Source organism: Leuciscus leuciscus (assembly GCF_965113295.1).
Source record: "Leuciscus leuciscus genome assembly, chromosome: 14".
Classification (NCBI taxonomy): domain Eukaryota; kingdom Metazoa; phylum Chordata; class Actinopteri; order Cypriniformes; family Leuciscidae; genus Leuciscus; species Leuciscus leuciscus.
In genome coordinates this window covers 19,317,973-19,336,439 of record NC_138738.1, presented here as the reverse complement: position 1 = coordinate 19,336,439, position 18,467 = coordinate 19,317,973, and the positions used below count along the sequence as shown (strand labels likewise).

The 18,467-nt window shown below is 36.1% G+C and overlaps 1 protein-coding gene across 2 annotated transcripts in view; it reads left to right on the top strand.

The window, feature by feature from the left end:
* Window positions 1–18,467, top strand: part of farp2 (FERM, RhoGEF and pleckstrin domain protein 2) — a 65,178-nt gene that overhangs the window by 31,540 nt on the left and 15,171 nt on the right. For both annotated transcript variants that reach the window (XM_082136738.1, XM_082136737.1), the window contains exons 3-13: window positions 520–624; window positions 3,055–3,097; window positions 3,186–3,264; window positions 3,351–3,448; window positions 4,546–4,660; window positions 6,883–7,030; window positions 7,273–7,368; window positions 7,999–8,162; window positions 9,373–9,441; window positions 9,576–9,633; window positions 9,757–9,967. In XM_082136738.1, the coding sequence (XP_081992864.1) occupies window positions 520–624; window positions 3,055–3,097; window positions 3,186–3,264; window positions 3,351–3,448; window positions 4,546–4,660; window positions 6,883–7,030; window positions 7,273–7,368; window positions 7,999–8,162; window positions 9,373–9,441; window positions 9,576–9,633; window positions 9,757–9,967 (1,186 nt within the window). The remainder of the gene's footprint in view (window positions 1–519; window positions 625–3,054; window positions 3,098–3,185; window positions 3,265–3,350; window positions 3,449–4,545; window positions 4,661–6,882; window positions 7,031–7,272; window positions 7,369–7,998; window positions 8,163–9,372; window positions 9,442–9,575; window positions 9,634–9,756; window positions 9,968–18,467) is intronic.

Here is an 18,467-nt window from a genome sequence, read left to right as displayed (position 1 = left end):
TGCTGTGGAGAATTTCTCAGATAGCCCACAGATATTTCCCACTGACACCCATTAGCCTCAAATATCCAGCGAATTCATAGCAGGCACAGCTGCTTTTCCACAGAAACATTTTACCCCTCACAACCCCATAAAAAGACCATTATTTGAAATGAACTATAACATCGTACTTCGAAGAAGTTATACGTGATGTGATTATTTGATCTCATTGCAATATATTTTCTAAAATAATTTAGTATTTAAAATAGTATTCTTGTCATCCAACTTCTGTGCAAAATGTATTATCATATATTTAACGGAAATCATACATATATTGTATGATTCTAATTTGAGCAAATTAATAATGTATGTATTTTAAGTGGTGAACAAAATGGACAATTAAATATATATTTATATATGTGTGTGTGTGTGTGTGTATATGTATATGTTTGTCATATATATATATATATATATATATATATATATATATATAATATAATGTATATTAATTGAATGTCTTGTTTTCCCTTCTTTTTCTTGTAGTCAAAAGCAGATGGGCAAGCTCTTTTCTCTGAGGTGTTCAGACGGATCAATCTCATTGAGAGCGATTACTTTGGTCTGGAGTTCCAGAACCTGCATATGAACTGGGTAAGTGGCCACTTGACAAACAGTCCCCCTGCTCACACAAAGACGGGATTGTGAACGGCCCGCTCCTCTGAAAACCCAGCTAAGCTCTTAAAAGACGAGGAGGTGTATTATGTTATTTGTGCTGCCTTTCTCTGGGCCCCAGAGGTTTGCTGTTCCCTTTAAACCAGCCTGATACAGACACTCAAACTTAAAGAACGCAAGCTTTATATTTTATAACATATCTATAAATGGGCCTCATTAAAAGAATACATTTATACAGAATTACTTCACACTGGAAGACTTTAGTTGATCAAACAGTTCTGTGTGCAGTGCCAGACAAAATTTTATGTATTTAAAGGATTATGTGATCCAGAAGAGAGTGTTCAGAATACCAGTTTGAAAACGGTGGTTATTTTTTACATTTTGCTTGTGTTTGATGTTGCAAGCCTCGAAATTAATTACATAGTCAATATATTTGTAATTTTCTGGCAAATTGTTTGGGGTTGTGTGCTTTTCAAAGGAAATGTAAGGTATTTTATAAGCCAGTGAAGCAAGTAAATTTTTTTTCGTAATGAATAAGCTTAAAGGGATAGTTCACTTTGAAATTAATTTTTGGTATGTTTTAGCTTACCTCAAGGGCATCCAAGATGTAGGTGTCTTTTTTTTCCGCAGTAGTTTCAATTTTGATATTTTTAGGTCAAACCGTTCTTGTCTGTCAGTCATATAATGCAGGTCTATGGTCACTGTCTCAAAACACAAGCACAGAGTCCAAATTAAAACAATTCCCCGTCGTCCAAATTAAACAATTCCCCATCGTAAGTACACATTAATGGCCTAAGACACGAAACGAGTGGTTTGTGTGAGAAAACGAACAGTATTTATATCGTTTTTACCTCTTAGACGCAGACATGTCCGAGTGATCTGATCTGACGTGTACGCAGACTGGTGCATAGATATATACACACTAGATGTCGCCTTGTCTATGGCAGTTCATTGGAACGAATGTCTTTAAGGTAACATCTAGTGTATATATCTATGCACCAGTCTGCGTACACGTCAGATCAGATCACTCAGACATGTCTGCGTATAAGAGGTAAAAACGATATAAATACTGTTCGTTTTCTCACACAAACCGCTCGTTTCGTGTCTTAGGCCATCAATGTGTACTTACGATGGGGAATTGTTTAATTTGGACGACGGGGAATTGTTTTAATTTGGACTCTGTGCATGCTCTTTGAGACAGTGACCATAGACCTGCATTATATGACTGACAGACAAGAACGGTTTGACCTAAAAATATCAAAATTGAAACTACTGCGGAAAAAAAGACACCTACATCTTGGATGCCCTTGAGGTAAGCTAAAACACACCAAAAATTAATTTCAAAGTGAACTATCCCTTTAAAGGGATAGTCCACCCAAAAAATGTATATTAGTTATCACTTACTGTCATTCCAAACTTTCTTTTTTCTATGGAACACAAAAGAAGATATTTTGAAGAATGTTGGTGACTAAGTTTTGGTTCCAATTGTATTCCATTGTATGAACAAAAAAATATAATGGAAGTCAAAAGGAACTGAAACATTTTGGTTACCAACGTTCTTCAAAATATATTTTATGTTCAGCAGAATAAAGAAATTCTATAATTTTGTGTTATGTAAGTGTAAGTGTCTCTTTTTTTTTTTTCTGGTTTCTTTTTAATTGGTTCATTGCTTAGAACTGTTTATTAAAAAATATTTATAAAATCACTATGGAGAAAATAAATGGGAAAAGTTAGCAGTTTAGTTATCGCCATAATTCATCTTTTTCGTTTTGGTTTCTTTATTATTGACGCAATAATAAAAATAAAAAACCTTTGGCAACCAACTTTTCACAAGTAATTCTGATATAAACACTGTAAGACGGTCTGTTGGCCATCTGTTTTTGAGTTTGCCACGCTAGCTTATTTGGAGAGGTTAGAATCAGGTGTGGAATGTGTGTATAGGGTTGTTGTGATGATTCCGCAAAAGTTGAGAGGTCAGCGGAGTGGAAGGAGCTGGAGGTGGAGTGAGAAAAGGTACATTCTTGCCACAATCAACTCCAGATGTGCTGAGCAGAGTGTCTACAAACTCTACAGACACATACAATTAAAAATGATCATCCACATCCATGCAAGATCCCAAAACTGGCAAGCACAGAGTTTTGAATTAAAAGAGTGCATATCCCGGGGCATTTGAATAGGAGCAGATAATAACTTTCCATAAATCTCTGAAATATGTTTTTGGTGTGGTCACCATCTCAAGATCTCATCTGTGGCCTCTGTGACCATGATGTTCTTCAGTTTTAGTGCTTGCTTCAAAGACCAAAAACAGATGTAGTTTGAAAGAGTGAGAGATTATTTGTATTATTTATTGCTTAGAGTTTATAAGCTGAAATGCCAGTCTTATTACTTTGGACTGTTTTATTTCTACAGGTTTGGCTGGATCCCACCAAGCTCATAATGAAACAAGTGAGACGTAAGTACACCTTCTGCTTTGTGTTGTGTTTAGAGATCAGAGGATCTTGGGGTCTTTGAACCTGTGTGTTTGTGCTTACCATCCACAGGGCCGATGAACACACTCTTTCGGCTGTCAGTGAAGTTCTTTCCTCCAGATCCCGGTCAGCTTCAGGAGGAGTTTTCTAGGTGGGATGTTTAGAAATCACCATCCATTCATCCTTTATATACTGACATGCTGAACAGTTCTTGTAATTATCTGCCTTTTTTTCCAGGTACTTGTTTTCTCTGCAAATCAAGAGGGATCTAATAGATGGTCGACTGAACTGTTCAGAAAACACTGCCGCCTTGCTTGCCTCTCATTTGGTGCAATGTATGTAATTTGAGATCAGTTAGTTTACTGACCCAAGTCCTTCATAATGTTTTAAATCTGTGTGTCTCTGCTTTGTAACGTCAGTCATTGACATGATTATTTTTCCCCAATTTTTTCAAAGATGCATTGCAAATGGAATGCATAAATTCATTGACTTGAATGTGTATTTATGAATAGGGGTGCATAAAGTAGAAAATGACAACGTTCAGAAACATACAGGGGGAAAACATAAAACAGACATGCTGTCATAGAGATGAGGATCAGCAGAGCCTCATGACTGCATGTCAAGGTCAATAAGTCTTTTGAAATGTCAAACAATTCGAATTTTTATACATTGCTAGATTATTTTCAGGTAGTAAAATGTCTTATGGTACAACCCCCCCAAAATGTAATATTTACACTATCGTTCCAAAGTTTGGGGTTGTTAAAATGTTTTTGAAAAGTCTCATGTGCTCTTCAAGGCGGCATTTATTTCATTAAAAATATAGTTATACTTGGAAATATTATTATTTTAATTTTCAGCAGCAATTATTCCAGTCTTCAGTGCATTGGTGCTTAGATAGCATTTCTTATTATTATCCATGTTTAAAACAGTTGTACTGCTTAATATTTTTGTGGATATATTTTTTCAGAATTCTTTGAATAGAAAGTTCAAAAGAATGGCTTTTTTTTTTTAAATAGAAATATTTTGTAACATAAATGTCTTTAATGTCCCTTTTAATTAAGTTAATGCATCCTTGTTAAATAAAGGTTTTAATTTCCTTTAAAAAACATAGTAACTCTTGAACGGTAGTGTATGTATTATAATTTCATGATATTTGTGAAAATGTACTTTTTACATTGAGAGCGTAATTAAAAACTTTTTAGAATTTATTACTTTTTACACACATTATACATTTTTAGAGTCATTAAATTTAAACAGCTGTAAATGTTGTAAAAGTTTTTCAAAACCATATGAAACCAACATGAATGCAAACAGAACTTGCCAGTTCAAAAACTAAGATCCTTTTAAGTTTAAAACTAGATCCTTTTTTTATTTTTTCTTGGATGCACTTATTTGTCTTTTAACATTTATTTTTCTCCTCCCCCCCACACAGCTGAGATCGGTGACTATGATGACATAGCAGACAGGGAATTTCTGAAGATGAATAAAGTGCTGCCATATCAGGAACGTGTGCAAGAAAAGATCATGGAGCTCCACCGCAGACACACGTAAGACATTTATTGTTTTGGCCTGAAGGTGTAGGTTTGCGCATTGTTCCTCTTAAATTTATCTTAGATTGTCAAGCTTTGCGTTTGTAACTTCCCTGAGCTGACCGCTGGGAATCAGTTGAGAAAATTTATGGCACAAAAGTAATTTTATCTTTGACATGTCCAGTTTAGTTGGAAGCATTTGTGTGGAATGAGAAGCCATTTGTTTCAAGTGGAACATCTAACTGAACTTTCAATACAAACTTCCCTGGATATCTTGAATGACAGTGTGTTTCCATTTGGTGCTGAGTTTATTTGGTTTATCTGATAGTGTGTAAGTGATTGCTGTGTGTGGCAGTTTAAGAGATTTAGAGGCAGTTAAAGGTGGACTGCAGATACTCTCTCTGCTTGAACTTTAGAAAGACACTATTTTAAGAGCTTACAGACACTATTAGATAATATAATAAAGGACACGTATCTGCTTAAAACTATGTGACGTGTGCTATTACTTTTGTAAGCAATCACACTTATTGAATAAAAAAAAAAATTAGGCCAAAAAAATGGCCTGACAATTTTTGTAAATGGACATAAAACAAGAGATTTGAGGTAATATGAAAACAAAATATGAAGGTTTTTTCTTGTAAGATCTGTGATCATATGAGCCCTGTGTTTTTGGCTCTTTGTAATGATGCATTTCCGGTGGGTTTAATCTGAGGCTTTGGGTGTGAGAGAAGTATTGCAGGTCGGCTGTGTCAATGGCTATGTAAGGCTGTGGTTGTAATCCAGTGGCTCAAGGCTTTTTATTAGCCATACGGCCACAAGGGAAGGGGAGGGGCTTAAGCAGATTGAACAGCTTAAAGGATGAGTAAAATTGCAAAATGATCTGGCACTGCTCTAACATTTGCCCAGGATTAGCCAGAACGCTATACAACATTAAAGGAATATATCTGGCCATCCCCCAAACTTTACTTAGAAATGGGAGGATATAAGTTTTGTGAGATTTAGTTTTAGATTTAAAAGGTGTGTTTATATACAGGTATATACAGTATAAGGTAGTATTAATATTTCTTCTATTCAGCAAGGATGTATCAAAAGTGGCACTAAACATTGTTTCAGAAATTCTATTTCATATTATTTCTGTTCTTTTGAATTTTATATAAATATTATATTTTGCCCCCATAAAATATTAAGCAGCACAACTGTTTTCAACATTGATAATAATAAGAAATGTTTCTTAAGCACCAAATCAACTTATTATAATGATTTCTGAAGGATCATGTGACACTAATTACTGGAGTAATAATGCTGAAAATTCATCTTTGCCATCATACAGGAATAAACTACATTTTTTAAATGTATTAAAATAGAACACCTTTATTTGAAATTGTAATATTTCACAATTTTGCTGTATTTTCAGTCAAATAAATGCAGCCTTAATAAGCATGATACTTTTTTCAAAATATAAGGTAATATACTACTATACAATACAATACAAGAGGATAAGCAGTTTGGATGGTTAACAATAAATTCAGAAACCCTCGTTATTAGCAATACAGGTGGCCGTTTAGTAAACTGCAGCCAGCAACTTATTGCTTGTGCTCATACACATAATGCTCAAGAGACTGAACGTGATTTAATGCCCCAATATACTCACAGTGGAGTTATTTTTCCTTCTTTGCTTAGAAGTAAAAAGAATTTGGAAATACTGTTGCAGCAATAAACTGTTCACGAGCATCCAGATGCCGTCTAGGCAGCTGAGAGCGACATTTAGATTCATATTTAATTATGTGCTGTGCGCTTCTATCAATAACAAAATAAACGCACAATTACAGTACAGTACAGAATGACTCTTTTAGCATTATCCTGAACATTGTATTAGCATTCATTTCATGTGTCATTGAACGTAAAAGGGGATCTTGGGAACGCGCGTAACCGTTACATCCTTTGGATTATCCTGGCGAAACTAGTCCGAATCCTTCAGATAAAAATCAGTCTACAGGCTTTCATTGACCACCTAGGAAGTCAGGGAAGGTCTCATTTTTAAGTGTCGTTACAAGCTGTTCACACATTGGCAATACAAAAATATAAAAGTTAATGTAAAGTGGTTATAGAGGATATTTTGTCTTATTTATTTTCAAAGTTGAAAACCTATAAAATGTTATTCTAGTTAACAAATGATGCTTTACCCAAATTCTTTTTGCTGTGGTAATATGTTTCACTTGTCTTCGCGCCCTCGCCTGTAGGGGGCAGACCCCAGCAGAATCGGATTTCCAGGTCCTGGAGATTGCACGTAAACTGGAGATGTATGGGGTACGCTTTCATCCCGCTGCTGACCGAGAAGGCACCAAGATCAACCTGGCTGTAGCACACATGGGCCTGCAGGTCTTTCAGGTACATGTACAACTTTAATGGGTTAGTGAATAGAATTGCTTCCTTTAGAGCTCTAAAAATTATTATTATTATTATTAGTCCAAAATTATTTTAGTCTAGTCCAAATATTGGTGCATTTTTAGTGCGTTGTTATTTAGTACAATAATATAGAAATCATCTGATATGTAGACATAGGTGTGTATATATGCATGTATTTGTTTTATATCTATTTTATTATAAATATTTTTATTTTTATTTTTCAGGGCCACACCAAAATTAACACCTTCAACTGGTCCAAGATTCGGAAGTTGAGCTTCAAGAGGAAACGATTTCTAATTAAACTGCACCCAGAAGTCCATGTAGGTATCACGTTTATAATATTATATATATTGTTATATATAATATTATTATATGTACATTTACAAACATGTAGTAGACACTACCTCAAAGAAAAAGGGACGCAATAAGTCTAACATGACAAGGAAACAATTTCATATGAGAAAAGACTCAGTCAGAATGACAATACATGCATATTTTTTTATACTTAAATGTTATAATGTGTCTTGTTATATTTATATGTGTGTACTGGAAGCTTAAATACCAAGGTAAATTCCTTGTGTGTGCAAGCACACTTGGCAGTAAAGCTCTTTCTGATTCTGACTCACTAAAAGACACTATTTTGGAGAAATACAAAGCAGTGAAATCAGTCTAAAAACTCCTGGGACATACAGAATCAACAGAGACTTGACACATAATAAGATGTAGAAGTAATGTTTTCGAGCTCTGGAGTTTAGTTGGATGAGGCCATCTTATACATCTTATGTAAACATTTTAAATGTATTCCAAGTGACGTTTGTTATTCTGTCTGGATCACTTTCATGGGTTGCTAAGAATTAAGACCACATGTTTCCTCATGTTGCCTTTCATCTGAGATGGAAGTTCTTAAGATCAATCTTTTCTCAGTGACTGATCAACATTTCGTTCCACAGGGTCCTCATCAGGATACGCTGGAATTTCTCATGGGCAGTCGAGATCAGTGCAAGATCTTCTGGAAGAACTGTGTGGAACATCACTCGTTTTTCCGTCTCTTAGACCAGCCTCTGCCCAAATCCAAAGCCGTCTTCTTCAGCAGAGGATCCTCCTTCAGATACAGGTGCACATGTGCTATTGGATGTGCGATATACTTTTTAACATAAAACATCATGATCGAGAATCACTTCGATTGTGATTATGCCAGTGTTTCTGGCACTGCTGCTTATGGCCCATTCACACCAAGGATGAACGATAAAAAACATTGACAGCCAATCAGAGTCCATCCTGTTTTCAGAGCTCGAGAATTTAAAGTGGCAGGCGACAAAACTGCATCATGCTTAGAATGAACAGAACAATATTGTTCATTATAGTCATCGTCCTTGCAGTGAACAGGCCGTGGGAGTTTCTAACAAAACAAAAACATACAGCCCAATCATTGTAGTCCAATTCATATGAGCTGATTTTAATAAATTGTTCAAAAAGACTTACTGAGATACTAGTTCAGTCTGTTAGAAGAAACCTTCACTGAGTGAACTCACTAACATCTGCCTCACTTATGGCGCTTTTCCACTACACAGTACCAGCTCGGCTCGGCTCGCCTCGCCTCGACTCAACTCGGCTCAGTTTGGTTTTCCACTGTGTAAAAGTTGTACCTGTACCTGCTTCCAGGTACTTTTTTTTGTACCACCTCCGGCGAGGTTCTAGGCGAGCTGAGGCGATACTAAAATGTGACGTGAAAACAAGGCAGACTGCTGATTGGTCAGAGAGAATCGTCACTATTCACTGCGTCATCATTGCACGCGCCAGACGGAGTATCCTGAATAAAAAACAGCAAAAACAAAAACAAAAACATCCAAAAACAGCATACACTCGATTTCCTCCATTGTCCTGTGTGTGTGGGTAGCGGGTGTATCTCGCGCGTCTCGCGTAAAAGATTAAGTCACGGCAGTTTCCTGCGGCGTCGCTATGACGACCAGGTACTATTGTGGAGGTACTATCTGCAATGGAAAACAGTATCCGTACTGTTTTCCACATGGATAATAATAATAAGAAATGTTTCTGAAAAATCAGCTTTGCCATCATAGGACTAAATTACATTTTGAAATGGAATAGTCTTAGAAATAGAAAATAGTTAAAATAGAAATAAGTCCTTTTAAATATATTTTACTTTATTATTATTTTTTTCAAATAAATGCAGCCTTGGTGAGCATAAGAGAATTTTTTTAGAATATTGTGACTATAAATTGTGGCTTTTACTGCCTTCTCCTACTTAAAGGTAATAGAATGTTTGACTTGGTTTGTTAAAATGCATTGTGTATATTATGTAACAGTGGGAGGACGCAGAAACAGCTTGTTGAGTATGTGAGGGACAGCGGGTTGAGAAGAACTCCTTACCAGAGGTAAATCTTTTTTTTCCCAAAGTCTCACATGAAACCTGTTTTATACTGTATATTGGCCCGTTTTTCGTAAGCCATTTTGTTGTGGTGCTTCTCTCTCTGTTATCTGCTTTGCACTGATTATGCTGTTTCTACAGGAGGAACAGTAAGATTCGCATGTCAACACGTTCCTTGGCTTCCGATGTGCTCAAACAGGTCAGTAGAGCCTAAGATCAGGGTCACATCCAACCAAACTCATGACAACCAATACCACAATGAAGAACAAAAACAACTCACTTTGTTTTCATCCACTCTCTTTACCTTACCCATCCATTTCAGAATCTGTCTTTTAACGACAGTCTAAGGGCTCCAGTGTGTCCTTCCTCCGTCACCGCCTCCTTCCACTCCCTGCATGCCCCCAGCTTACCCATGCGGACAGAGATCCCGAACCAGCCTCTGAATCTCCAACAGATGCAGCAGCCTCCAAGAGCCCCCAGCCCAACTCAGCAGGACTCCATCCAGAACTCCCAATCCACCTACGCCTTCCCAGGTGCCACTCATATCCAGGCAGCAGGAGACTGCGGCCCCTCGTTTCTGTGTGTAGAGAGTAGTTCCTCTAGTGCACGGCCCTCCCAAAATGGCAATGAGGATAGCGAGGGAGTAGGGGTGGGTGGTGCAAGCGTTGGGGCGAAAAAGGGTTTCTTCACACCTGAAGCGTTTGAGGCGGAGTTAATGCGCGTCCAACAAATGTCGTACCAGATCCCGAGTGCCTGCAATCAGCTGCATGTTAGCGAAGAGTATATAGATGATGATCCAGCTGAAATCTCGTTTTACGCTGGTGGTGCGGAAGCCTACTGTTATGGGTTTGACGAAGAAGGTGCTGAGAGATTCGAATACGGCGATAGAATCTCCGTGCCGCCCGCTACATACGGTCTCGGTCTCGAGGACCTTAACGGCAACGCTAACGCATACTCAGAGAGTGCCTTCGGCCGATCCGAGACCAGTTCCCTGGTTAACAACCGCTCCGAGTGTAGCTCGCTGGATAACCTTCCTATAGGTTCTGCCGGCGACTCGTTCTCGCTCGGCTTTGGAGGACCCGACTCTTCATCCTCCTTGCGTCTGCCTGGTTCCGAGAACCTTTCTGAGGCCAGTTCGATGGTTAACTTCCCTGCGTATTCGGTGCGTTCGGAAGACAGTTCGGCCATGCAGTTTAATGATCTGGTGGAGCAGCTGGAGCAGCTCAGCTATCCGCCCACAGCCACAGAGGGCTCGGCTGACGGCAGCTCCGATTCCGACTCCGACTGGGGGTCGGATGGAGGTCTGCCTCCAGATCATAACCTCTTCTTCAGCAACCCACTAGTGAGTGAGGCAGATTTAGACAGCTTCTTGCTGGAATGCCAAAATCTCAGGGCTCTAAGCATTGGGGAGACCCCGCCAGGCCCCACCCATCTTAAAATGTAGCATGACCCCCAATTAAACGGCAACAGTATTGGTGGTTTTTAATGCAGAACATGACCAAGCACTTAATTCTCCACCTCATCCTGATATAATCAGTTCTTATAGTTTTGGCACTTCCTGTTAGCGCTTCAATCTACCCCTTTTTTTCTCACGTGGCTTTCCAGTGTACTTCCTTTCTCTCTATCTATCTCTCTTTGGTGTTAATTCATTCTTTTTTTTTTATTGTTTTTGAATCATGTGCTGTAAGTTCTTGTAGGGTCGTATGATTCATTTATATTTTTCAGATTATATAGTTCAATTATTAATAACTGTTTAGTTTGACATTTAATCTTGGTAGTCTGGATGGCTACAAGTTGCGCTGTGACCTTTTGAAGGGGAAAATCAAATGGATATATCACCTAGAATTGTGATATCCGTACCACTTTATGCACACAAAACTATAAACGTTCAAATTTATGAGCATTTGAAGCTTAGAAAAGAACATTTAATCACGTTCCGTGATTTTTTTTTTTCCATATTAGGACTGTAAGACATGGAGAAATGCAATAATAGCTGTAGGCATTACATATAAGATAATGGCACACATCAGTTTTATCTAGTAGATTTAAAGACAGAAAGTGATGACACATCTAATATGCCTGGGTCTTTTTCTTCTTGAGTAAAATAACTTCCCAACTACTCGGTGAACATCAAATCTTTTTCTAAAATATGCTGTAAACAGAAAAAAATGAAATATTATCTAGCATTTATAGGTAATCAACTGGGAATCTAAACAAAGGTCAAGTTTAATTGACAATTTTAACTTTTTGACTTGATTATAAGCTCATCATATGTTTATTTGCAATATTTTTTGGGGGTTCTTGCAGTTCTTGTCCCTTTAAATGTTTTGACCTAAAAGGGGTCTGAAAACGAGTTCAAATATTCATTCAACCACTGAACTGATTTGTCTGAAGAGGAAAACTCACTTGAATATGAATAAGGAAAAATACACATCACTAAGATGAGCTTTACATGCATGTATAAAGGTACTTTCATATCAGGATAACTGCATGAGCCTATTCCAGTAGTGAGCCACTCTACTCAGGGCTGTAATTTAATTAGCAGTGGAGCTGACAGCCTTTACTTTTAAAAGCAAATTTGAGCCAAAGTTAATTTTGTGTTTGTTACTTTAGAATTGTTCGCTCCACTCTGCCCCCTGCTGTTTAACTTTTAGACATGTGTGCATCTCTTATTTTATTGGACTATATGGCTGCATTTACACACGATCACTAGCACAGATTGGACCTTGTTGCATGTGTGTAAACGCCAAAAGCACTCTTTTGGCATCCGATTTGAGCCATTTTTAAATCTCATTTTCAAAGTTTGCATTTTGACTTTATATTTTTAACAGTTGAGTCTTAAGTTCAGATCTGTGCATGTTGCTTTGCAGTGTAAGCCTTTGATGCCTCATTTTTTCGATTTTAGTTGTAGACTATTGTAGCCATTAACCCATGCTCTGCATGTAAAGAAATGTAGAAGCTTGCACTAAAGTTCAAAAGTTTGGGTCAGTAAAAAAATTTTTTGAAAGAAGTCTCCTATACCATTTCCTAACCAGACGCGATGTGATACGATTCCAGCGACAAGCAATTTATCTGGCCACATCAGACGCAAAGCGACTAAACTGCTAAGCTAAACTTTTTGCCCAATGTTGCTGGGCAATGTTGCCGTCAACGGGAAACCAGATGAGAGACAGGGCCCACGACCGATCTAAATTATCCAGATAGAAATGTATTGCCCAATTTCAATGGGAAAGCGCCCAAGCAACAATCGCTCGGCAAGATTGCCCAGCAACATTGCTCAAAAGTAGCCCTGTGTATCATCACCTTAAGAGACATGATAAAAACAATAAAAAATCACAGCCTATCAGAAGAGCATGTGGGCCGGCACTTTCGACTCTTACACCATTTTAACCATTAAAAATACATACTGAGTGACTGAAACAACCTTTTTCTTAGAATAAACTTGTTTGTTCATATTGAGTTCACAGTTAAAAGTTCTTGTTTCCTTTCATTTATTTTCAAGATCTGAGGTGAATGATCCATTGTCGATTCAGTCATGCAAGATGACATTCAGACTCATATTAGATGCTTTTAACATTAAATCAACCAAATAAACAGTACCTGAGATTATCACTGTCAGACTTTTGGATGTTGTCGTTCCAGCCGCAACATCGCAGAAACATAGAAACCGTTTCTAAATAGATTTGCCACATCACAGCTGGTTAGGACAAAAACTCTGATTAACATGAAAAATATACCTTTTATCACATGTCACGTCACGTCTGGTTAGGATACGGTGTTATGCTTAGCATGACTTGCATTTATTTGATCAAAGATACAGTAAAAACTGTAAAATGTATTATAATTTAAAATGTATGTTTTAATCTCAAATGTAATTTATTCCTGTGAAGCCAAAGCTGTATATCTGGCAGCCATTACTGATTTGGGGCTCTAGAAACATTTCTTAATGTTATCAATGTTGATAAAAGTTGTGCTGCAAATTTTGCAAAATGCATCATTTTTTGATGAATATAAAGTGATTAGTTATTTGAAATAATCTTCTGTAACATACGTTAATGTCTTTACTGACACTTTTGATCAATTTGATGGTTCTTTGCTGAATCAAATTAATTTCTTCTTTAAATTTTTATTTTTTTTACTGACCCCAAACTTTTGGCCAGAAGTGTAGATTTTTTCTTTCATCAACGAATGTAAGTGGTTGAGTATTGTAATGTGCTGTCAATACCACTGATAAGAAAGTGAATGTAATATAGAACTTCTAACCTCATGCACAGTATTGTATGCACGTAGAAGCATGTGGAACTATAAAAACCAGAGTCATAGTTAATCGTCCCTATTATAATTATGGTCTGATAATGTAAAACGTCTCTGTCATTAACAGTACGACCGGTTCTGGCACATTTCTGTGAATATAGTGAACATTTCTTACTTTCTTAAGGTTTCAGAAAGATTTGTTTGTGCCTTTTATTTGCTTTATACAAAATTGGTGAGCCTTTCTGTTTTTTTTTTGTTTTGTTTTATAAAATAGCCTCAGAAACATGATTCAGGTATTATAATTCAGTGAAGGGGTTTTTATTTTATTTTTTAATAACTGTCTTTTTTGTCTCTACTTCTGGCTATATTCTCTCAATGATTTATACTGCAGGTTTGCTTTCAATGCACTTGAATCTTTTGTCTGTGCTTATTACCTTTGGGTGTCTCTTTTGAAGGTTTTAACTTGATATTTATTTGCTTATTAATGCCTCACCTAATACATTCAAATTAAAGGCACTCCCAATAATACAAAGTATTACACAGTGCCTTAATAGGTAACATCAGCTCTGTGCAGTTGTGTTTTTGTATGACATCCAGACCACACAAATGCCTTAGGTTTCTGTTCTGGGGTTTGGAGTGAATAACACTGTCTGACTGCCATGAGTACATTGAGTTCTATGAGCCCAAGATGAAATGCAGACAGTGTCTTTGTATTGATGTCATTTCCACTTCTTTTCTTGAAATCCCATTTAATATCCTGCCATATCACTCTGCTTCACGTCTGTCCTTTGCATTTCTTTAGCAGTCCCATTTAATGATTCAAATGTATTACATTTGCTTTCTCAAACCCAGTGTAGATTGTTCTCCTGTCAAAACGGTGAATATCCTGAATACCACCCAAAACTGAACTAAACTCTTTTAGAACAATTTTGCTGAAAAGAACAACCATTTTAGTATTAACCACAAGAATTCATTCTCATTGTCATTTTGAGAGCACATTTGGCCCGTTTATTTTTTCTTTGCATCCTATTTTTTAAAACTGCAGGAGCCTCTCTCTACTCCCACAAGCGAGGGCAGGCCTGGGCTGCTCTTAAACTCTGGGCAAGGCACCATTTGGCCATCCACCTAACAGTGCTTCCTTCACATCAGATCTCCCATCACGGACACAATGACTTTGACTTTCTCTTTGTTTTGACCATTATCATTATCATTATTATTATTATTATTAAGTGTTGCCAAACCTACTTTATAAAGTGGCCTATGAAGTAAAAAGTAACAAAGTAAATAATTCAGGAATTTTTGCTGTTTTTAGTTTTAACATCACAAGGCCAGCACTAATGGATTCCCATAATGTTTCTGGTCCAATCTTAGCATGTGTGATCTTCTCTCTTGCTTTATGAGGGCTGTTATAGTTTAGATTTAACACATAAAGCCACTGTATAAGAGGAGACCTCTTTTATCTTTATAAAAACACTTTTTATTTAATTTAACTCAGGTCTTGTTCCTTTCAAATGCGTCAGTATCTCCGATTGTGGATGTGTTCTAGTTACATGACCGATCTGCCACTCTTGAGTTTGGATTAATATGTAATCATAGTGTGCTCTGTCAGTGTTTTAACTTCACTCTGTCTATGAAGAGCATTTTCCATATCATGGATCATGATTATTATAATGTATTGTTATGATTTATTCCGTTTATACCATAGCACTTCATTTAAAACAGTGATACACCACTTTTATGGTAGATTCAGTCCTTAGTAAGTAATGAGAGATAGATTTATGATTTGTTTACATGCACGCTTAAAATCTTGGCAAAAAAAAGATGCAAAATAAACATGTTATTGGTAGGGAACATTTCTTACAATGTAGTATTGTAAAACTGTCATTGCTATCGAAGGAGTCTCAAATTAAAATAGTATTATGGTGCATTTTGTTTTTAGTATTTATTGTTTTAAAAAAATTGTTTAATGTTTGGGTGCAGAGTCAGACCAGTGACCTCTGCACAGATTTGGTCCAATAAATTTAGTTTTTTGAGGAGTTAAAGAAGCTTGATTATTTAATTTAATCATATAGTTTATCTGGCTTTTCATATGAAAGTTTAAAGCATTTCAAATAGAAATACTATTATTATATTATATTATATTATATTATATTATATTATATTATATTATATTATATTATATTATATTATATTATATTATATTACAAAATTAAGTCACAATTAATCACAATCCTACATGTATTCATCAGAAATCAGAAATGTTTTTATATAATACATATATACATATGTATTCTAAGTGCTTTGGGGGATTTGATAAGAGAGAACGTAACCAGATTCACCTTACCTTTCTTTACTTGCCTTGTGCTTTGCTTTTTGCTATACATATTTTTGTACATTTAAATCTGAAATTAAGAGCTATTAATGCAAATACAAGGTCCTTAATGTACTAATGTGAAAATAGTTTACTTATGTGTGTGTGTGCATTTCATATATTTCCCCTTTGAAATAAAAAACAAACAACTTTTGGGTAACTGGGATTTCAGACTTTTTTTGTGAATCGAATGACTTAAACATCAGCTACATTAGCCCCTCTTATAACCTGTGTCTATACCTAACATTTTTTTTTACCTATGGTGTTCATTAAAATCTAATACAGTTTTCTTTAACTGCTGGAATGCTTTTTTTATGAGGATGTGACCTTAATCGTTTTTTCAGGATTTGTGGTTTGCAGTGTTATTTTGATTAGTTCTATATTTAAGGAGCTATTCTCAATGGCATGGATCAGTGCCACTGTCAACAACATGAGCCACCTATTTATCTTCATTTCTTTGAGAGTTTGTGGTGGAACTCACAGCTAAAGTCTTAGAGAAAATCAAGCCGATGGGCAGGAAAGTAGGAACACAATGTTAAAACTAGCACCATAATGGCAGAGGCCGGGAGACTGTCTGGCATCATTCTGATCCTTCTATCTGTATGTTAGATGTTGCAAGATCATGGGTATGGCATTGAAAGCTAAGTTCTGTGTTGGATAATGCCCTGGTAACGTGTTTGCTAATATTGTACCAGCCACCCGGAAATAAATTAGCAAAATCCGTAAACAGTGCTAATGCTGAGACCATATCAGATGTCCATTTGCCTTCCTGTGTGTATTCCTTGTTGACCCTGTGATTTAATTTACATTCATGTTGCATTTCAGTAAATATATACTGAAATATAGTCTCCATCTAAATTTAAATAACCTTTTATTTTTATATTTAACATTTTCACTTTATTTGAAAGTTTTAGTACTTTAAATACTTTTGTCTTTTTTTGAGTTTTTGACTTCAACTAAAATGTATTTATTTAATTTCCAATTTAAGTTTCTCATACTGACCCAAAACGGCAGTGTATATATACCTCACTACCTTATATATATATATATATATATATATATATATATATATATATATACCTGCATATAAACACACCTTTTATCTAAATCTCACAAAACTTATATCATTATAACTTACATATTATAATACATTTTTATTAGTTTTATTTAATAGCAACACTGGTCTCCATTATATATGTTTAACAGATAAGTTAAGATAAGAATTTATTTCACTCATTGTAAAGGTCTGTCTTTTTATCCTTTTTAGTAATACATAAGTTACTTAATAGGAAGTCAGTTCTATTATTTTGTGTCTATATATTTACATGTATGTTCTAATCTATGTTCATTTCTGAACAACATGATACTGTACATAAAAGGGCATATAAAATACCCTGTTTATGATTACTTTGTGCAATAGCTCAAGATGAATGTTGTTTGTTGCTAATAATTATAAGTTGCTAGTTTACAAATAGTTCTGATACATCTGTTTCTCATCTATAGTTTATAACTATAATGAACTACCATTAGGATTTGATACAAATGGGAAAATATGCACAATCTAGCATGAGACTTTCTGTTGTTTTAGAGTTTCAGATACACTTCTTATGCTACATTCCACAGCCTCAGTCTAGTGTAGAGCGCTGTTTGCTTAGGCTAGCTGCCAAACCCCGGCTCCAGACCCCCTCTCTCCCTCCCCTCTTCTCCTATGTCATCCCCGCTGGGACACTCCAGTTAAACTGTAAACCACTGCCGGCTCACCAGCCCAGCAGTATTGCTGATAATCCTTTGCTGGAATTATTTCCGGGTCGTAAAGCCACCTTTTTCTATCTGGAGTTCCTTGTTTATGCCCTGCCTCTACATTCTTGTTTTCCCCCGTGAGCTGCTCCTCTTTGAGGAAGAAACCATTTCCCCCTTCTCATATTTGTCCCTCTTTATATAGGCGTAGTGCTATCTTGCTTTTGTTTTCAGGTTTCTTGTCTTCATTTTTTTTTTTTATAAAATAGTCTCTGGTAAAGGAAATAGATGATTGAGATTGATTTTTGTCTAACTGCGTGTTTATTGCACTACAAAAAGTGGCTAAAAAAAGTCTGCCACCAACCATGTATCATATCTTTGATATAACCGTGTGTCATATCTTTTGCTTGTTCTGCTTTGTCCAAATAGCTGAAGTAAATGCCTTTTTTGTTGACCAAATGTTTTCTAAAATTTGCCATGTTATGTTATTAGCACTTTGAATGGTCTGTTTGATCTGTCAGATTCAGGACAGGCTTACTGAATTGACAAGAAGCATGAAGAATTGATTGTAGTTTTAGTGCATTTGCTAGCGCAATTGATAGCTTGTTCTTAGTGGTTGATGGGTGTTTACTAAACTCCTAAATTGTCTTTAATATTATTATCATCATTTT